This window comes from Amblyomma americanum, chromosome 4 (genome assembly GCF_052857255.1).
Source record: "Amblyomma americanum isolate KBUSLIRL-KWMA chromosome 4, ASM5285725v1, whole genome shotgun sequence".
Lineage (NCBI taxonomy): Eukaryota > Metazoa > Arthropoda > Arachnida > Ixodida > Ixodidae > Amblyomma > Amblyomma americanum.
Window position 1 is genome coordinate 199,920,592 of NC_135500.1, and position 6,082 is coordinate 199,926,673.

The window sequence follows — 6,082 nt, forward strand, 5'->3', positions numbered from 1 at the left end:
TGGAGTAAGAACTGCGAACGCGTCAGTTCGTGAGGGTGGAATTGTCTTGATGACGAGCCAAGCTCGTCGTCGCATCACGGCTCTTCCTACACGCGATTCACTTGTCCCATGAAGAGCAGGTCTCCCGTACGCGTGTTTCGGATGAAGAACAGGAATGGGTGGTCGGCGCGGAACTGCAGCGGGCCCCCGATGGTGCGCGTGTTGATGACGACGCCGGTCACCGCGGCTGCCTCGCTGCCCTCTTCGTTGACCTCGACCACCGCCTTGTGGACCACTTCGTCGACGAACAGGTCTCGGCCGCCGTTGATGCCCGACAGGTCTGCCTGAGATTTGTCGAACACCTTTTGGATGCCCACTTTGGGCAGAACCTTCTTCAACTTGTACTCCTCCTCCAGCTTGAACCTGCGCCAGTCCAAGGCGGGCAGTTACGTTTTAGCGGCTTCGTGTCGCTCTGATAGCGGAGATAAGGAAAAGTGACAACCCAAGCTTGCATGCATATTCCGACCTTTGACGTTTAATAAGACCTACACTAGTAAGCTATCCTCCCCAACTCGTAGGTCTGTCCAGAGGGAAATAACATCCTCCCCGTAGTATTGGCAAGAAGCGAAGCTTCAAAGACGTCTGCAGGATTCGTAGTCAAGTTAACGCTCAGTGACCGGAAATGAAAGAGGTCTTACTTTAATGTTATGAGAAGAAACTATGCAAATATGAATTTCCTGTTCCTTCCATCCAGCGCATTAATCCGCGTTTACACCTAAAAAAAAATGAATGCAACTACACAGCCTTCAAAAAAGAAAGCATTTGCGGCTGCATTTATGCCCGCACATTGGATGTATGCCCCAGGTCATTTAACAGTTTTATGCCGAAAATGCTTTCCTATAGAAAAAAAAAAGTGCTGCTGTTAACGCACAATAGTGTAGGCCCAAGCACGACCACATCGTGACGTTCTGCCCATAAAGTCCCGCAGTTAATACATAGGCTAGTGCGCATGGCAGCGCAGCCGCACGCAGGGGACCGAAGCTGTTTTTGTGTCCGGGAACCTATACTTTGCAGCCAGTGATTTAATGGTATCTGCTGTTGTGTCTACTAGAAGATGGGACGCATTAGGTCAGTCTAGACACGCTGAGATGAATGAGCCTGATCCGTTGACTTCTCTATAGTGCTATCTTTAAGACTTAGTTTCAGCGTCACGCCCACTGAAACTAGGCGCGGCTCGCATGCGCAATGCTGCCCGTGCGTAAGCTCGTGATTTCATTATGAAATTTCAGCTACCTTATCGCCTAGGCGTCTGAGCAGAACAGTTACAAAAGGTTCCTCCGTGTGGATATGTGGAAAGTGTTGCTAAGTCTGCCCGTACACATCATGCATTCGCCGACAAATCAGGTAGATCGAGTGGGAGCTTACTTTAGGAGTAAGCCCTATACACTCTTGTCACTTATCTTTTATGTGTTGCACCTGGCTAAAAGCAGCCACTTTTGCAAAAGCTTAGTTTCCCCAGAGCACTGCGTGCTTGTTGTCTCGTAACTTGCTCGCCGCTCAACACACCTCGCTCGCTGAGTTCTTCCTGAAAACGCTGTTGGAAAAGGCGTGTCAGGGTGCGGAGCGTTGCGAACATGGCAGAAGCACGCGGCGCCTTCCAAAAGATACGGCGTGGCGCTAGCCATCCTCTTTATGGCTGCCCTTTAGAGCCTGCTAAAATCGTTGTCGATCCCATATTACGTTCACATAATGAAGCGCGCAGTAACGCTTTTAACCATGCTCTAAATATTATCGAGTTACATGCTAGACGTGCTGAAGGGTGCATTTCTCTTTCACAAAACACAATATCATAAGCGTCACTTCGTGCTAACATTTCGCTAACAATGATGGACAAATACGTTCATCATGTGAGCAATCAGTTTAGATAACTAATAACATTATGGCTAACATTTAAGCGCTATTTTAACAGTCGTCATGAACGCACTTCCTGGAAACGTTCAAAGGAAACATGTAAGCAGACTCGTAAAAATAAAAAAAAAACACTAAGGAGCACTCTTAATTTCTTTTCATAACTTAATAGCTGCAGAGTACCCTCCCAAACCTCGCGTTTTTTTTTCTACGACGTTCGCTTACCTCGGAAGGTGAACTTGAACCGTGGCTTCGCGAAGATTGTACAACAGCTTCCTGAATTCCTCGAGGGTGAGTTTTTCCTTAACGGACTCGACTCCGGCCCTGTCGACAGGCAGCAGGATGCTCATGCTGTAGTCGAAGCCGTTGTAAGGCATGTCCAACAGACTGGCGCCCAGACTCCTCGAGTAGGCGTATCCCGCCTTCACGATGCCCTGCATGGTGTCCACGTTAGTCGACTGGGTTCCGTCCGTGTAGAAGGGAGCCTTCGCCGTCTTCGACGCGTCGAACTTGGTGTGCCAGGTCCCCTTGAAGTAGATGGCGTCGAGCAGCACCAGTCTGGTGTCGGACGACAGCTTGTCCTTGAACAGGGTGCTAATCTTCCGCTGAGTCTTCTGGTTCACCCATGAGTTGATGGTGTTCACGGCCTCCTGGCCGGCCCCAGAGAAATCGACCTTGATAAGCTCGGCTCCGAAGCCTTTTTGCAGCGCTTGTGCGTAGGCCGGGAGGATATTGAGCTTGCCATCGACAGCGGCTGCGTTGGCGATCTTCAGTGTCGAGTTGGACGGGGCCAGCAACTGACGGTTGTGCTGCGCATGCGCTCCTAGGACGTTGGCGTTGTCCAGGCCTACCGCAGTGTAGCCCAGGGCGTCGTGGAGTTCTTGTAACGACGTACTCCCGGCGCCCGCGTACGTCATGGCGAGAGCGGTGGCTATGCTGTACGGCGAATAGAAGATATTTTTCTCCGGGGAACTCGACAGGTGTGGAAGAAGCCGGAACGCGAACTCGTTGCTGGCGGCTGTCACCCTAATGTTGTCTTGCGCCGAGACGAGAGCAAAGAAGGCTTTCAGGAGGAGGAAGACGACCGTGAACTTCATGGTGGGACCTGGCTCCATCTGTGGGGGGAAAAAGAAACGCACTGTTCTGGTTAGGATATCAGACTTGTACTGCTTTTTCTTCCTTGACAGAGCACCACTTTAACTGGTAATTTGGTGTTTGTCTAAACGAAGCAAAAGTGGAACGCGTTTTATTTTGCAGATGGTTGCGTTATACATGCGACAAATTGGCTTAACGTCCTCAGCAAACGTACTTTACGTTAGAGTTTCTTGTACTGAGGAGAAAATATGATTTTCCAGTGATTGAAAATTCAGAGAAATAGACTCTTAGGTCAGGACTGAGATTGTTGTTCTTTTTTTTTAGATAAACATTTCCTTCATTGTTGCGCTTGTCAACGCAAAGTGCCCCCCCCCCCCCCCCCATTATAGGATTAGACGGGGAGGATGACCCACAATGGTTTCCAGGCTGTAGCCAGGCCTGCTAGGGTGCCTTGTGGCCCGCCGGACGTACTCGTCGGACCAGGGGCGGTGGCAGCGTCCCCCGAATTCTTGGGAACCTGGGGTCACGCGCAGCTCGCCGTTGCATGTGCGAGCCGACACAGAAACTCAGTGACAACGAGGTGATCGTTGTGAGAGGGCATGGGTTATATTTATTAATTGATGGCCCACTCCAAGGGCGAGGGGAACAGCGAAGGGGGACGTTACGCTCCACACCAGGGCGTGGACCTGGATGTGATTGACGCGTACTGTTTGAAAGCCTATATAATCGAGTGTTTTGAGGAACGAATTGAGGCAGAAACATCAAACGATGTTAAATCCCTCCTCCCGAGGTTGAAGGCTTTTCTCCAAGCCGCCAGCAAACACGTCTTAATAGACCACCTGTCCTTCTCATGAGCATGGCATGAGAGGGGGAAGGAAAACTCACCGAGGTGGAGCTGCCCAACAGGCCTTCGCCCCTCTGAGATGAGCGCAACGGGTGAGGGCAAGGCAGAGTCTTCGAAGTTTGACTTTTATGAAATTCTACTTACGCGGTAAACGGAGCCTTTGAAAATCTCATAATTACGTCTGCTTGAGGATTTCACAGAGCAGCGCAGTTACTCTTATTTTCGGTATACTATAGCAACCAGAAATATTTCAAGCACGTCCGACCAAACTGGGCAACTTAAAAGGCTTTAGAAGTGTCTTTTTTTTCTTTTGCTATATGACTAAAACTCTTTCGGCTCGAAAGATAGTTAGCTGAAGTGAAAGGACTTTCTCAGAGATGGGTCATTTGCATATGATGACAGCAGCAGCAGGAAGCCCGTTTCAGTGGGGTACGAAACATTCTCTTTTCTTTTTGTTCTTAGAAAGGAGTCGAAGGACGAACATTACCGGACAGCCTTGCGCGCGATCGTGAAGACAGAGCTGACGTCCTAAGTGCCCACTCTCACCTTCTCCGAAGTGTCACAGCGCACCAGGAAGAGACGCGCGCTAAATGGCAGAAGAGAAACCTGTTGGGCTGCGCTATGCATAAGCCTCTCCCACAGGCGTTGTTCTGAGAAATGGCGACGTGCGAGTTGGGGACAGAATTTAACTCTTCTTGCTTGACATTCCTCGACAGCAGTTTTCATTTTTGTTACGATTTAATAAATTTTACGCACATCAGCGAATCTAGAACCTGGGTAACCGGCGACGAGATAGCTAACAACACAGGGAAGTCAACAGTTGCAGACAAGCACACACACACACAAAAAAAAGCTGCGTATGAGCATTAGTAGATTCGTTTTTGTGTGAGTTAGGAAGGAGAGAAGCGGACGGAGAAAAGTACGGCACCATCGGGAACCTTTCCGCGAGAAGGTAGCTACTGCGCCGCGTGCGTGCACCATGCTGTTTGACTGCTTGCAGCTTGCCTGGGGCTGGCTAACTCACATATCAGTTACAGATATGTTAGTATATCGCTTCCTCGGTACATTCTGATGGCTAACTCTTCATGACTCGTAGATAGTAATACTGTATACAAGCAACTAGGAGAAATTATCATGAGGTGTGCTATTTATTGCATTAATAACAAGAGGGTATTCATTCTACACATTTTGACAAGCACGCATCTACGGGAGCAGGCGACAAGATGCGGTGATCTTCGACACAGTCCCAGCGAAGACAAGCCCTCTTGTCGAAACGCAGGCTAACGGACTGAGGCTGAACTTAGAACCTTGTTCATTTTGTTTTGTGTTCACATGCTAGCTAGTAGTATGGTGGGTAGCATGCAAAAAAATGTTGCGAGTCCAGGCGGTATGCAAGTCAGTATTATTAGCATTTCTGTATACATTTGTCTGTTGACTTGACGCCTGCATTCATATGTATGTCATCTTTCTGCACTACCGTGAAAATTTCACGGGAAAGGTGTTCTCAGAAAAAAAAGCGTACTGTATAGCCCTGCCCCCCGAGCCAGTCGCGTTGTATGGTTACCAGCGAACAGAACACGCATATCATCTCACACCTTCACACATTTCAGGTTATTGCACCAAAATAATTTTTCACCACACAATCCCGTCCCGTAAGGTTTTTATCGCGATGGTACGTAATGTGTTTTGTTATACTAAGCGCCTGTCACAAGCAACCTCGACTCGCAAAGCAACCTTTCTCACACGTTTCTCCGCTGCTTCATCAGCACCGGAAGAAAAGAAAAAGCGTACAATTTTACCCTGTCTCGGTGTCTGTCCCGCGAAGTCGAATGCGGAGCCCTCAGATCTGCTGCTGCAACGGAGGAATAAGCTCCGGTGGCTTTCCGGCCGACGCCCAGACGTCAAGTGCCTGCCGAGCTTGTGTCGTCGCGTGCTTCTTGCGTTGGGTGCTTGCGGACGCCAGTTGAAACGGACCGGTTTCTCTTTCTTGCGGACGGGGGATGGGGGGGGGGGGGGGGGGGGTGCGTTGCGTTGCGTCGTGGTGCCGTTCTTCCTTCCCATGTTCCTTTCCAAGGCGAGCCTGTGCGGAGGCGTTGCTTCAGACTGTTGCAGACACGTGCCGCCGGCGGCGCCTTGAATAACAACGAGTTCTGCGCTGATGAGTGCTGCCGGCGCCGGACATACAGCGACCCCCAAACGGGCTGGACGCGTCATTCTTTTCTGATTTCTTTCTGCGTGCCATTCAGCGCGCGCCCG

The 6,082-nt window shown here is 50.0% G+C and overlaps 1 protein-coding gene across 2 annotated transcripts; it reads right to left on the bottom strand.

Annotated features, from left to right (window-relative positions):
• Positions 1 to 62: 62 nt before the first annotated feature.
• On the bottom strand, positions 63 to 5,784 carry LOC144129045 (iripin-2-like). 2 transcript variants are annotated; one of them, XM_077662929.1, is made up of 3 exons: positions 5,618 to 5,784; positions 2,113 to 3,002; positions 63 to 402 (listed from the first exon to the last, which is right to left on the bottom strand). In XM_077662929.1, exons 2-3 carry the CDS (start codon positions 3,000 to 3,002, stop codon positions 87 to 89), a joined length of 1,206 nt encoding a protein of 401 aa, XP_077519055.1. In that variant the 5' UTR covers positions 5,618 to 5,784; the 3' UTR covers positions 63 to 86. The 2 variants fall into 2 exon arrangements, with proteins under 2 accessions (XP_077519055.1, XP_077519054.1); XM_077662928.1 differs by having other exon boundaries at positions 5,626 to 5,765.
• Between the last annotated feature and the right edge of the window lie 298 nt (positions 5,785 to 6,082).

What these genes read in the sequence shown, in the direction of transcription:
- LOC144129045 (XM_077662929.1), bottom strand. Translation starts at nt 3,002, where the DNA reads ATGGAGCCAGGTCCCACCATGAAGTTCACGGTCGTCTTCCTCCTCCTG. An exon ending in GTTCAAGTTCACCTTCCGAG is followed by an intron (nt 403 to 2,112) that starts GTAAGCGAACGT and finishes GGACTGGCGCAG; the next exon opens with GTTCAAGCTGGAGGAGGAGT.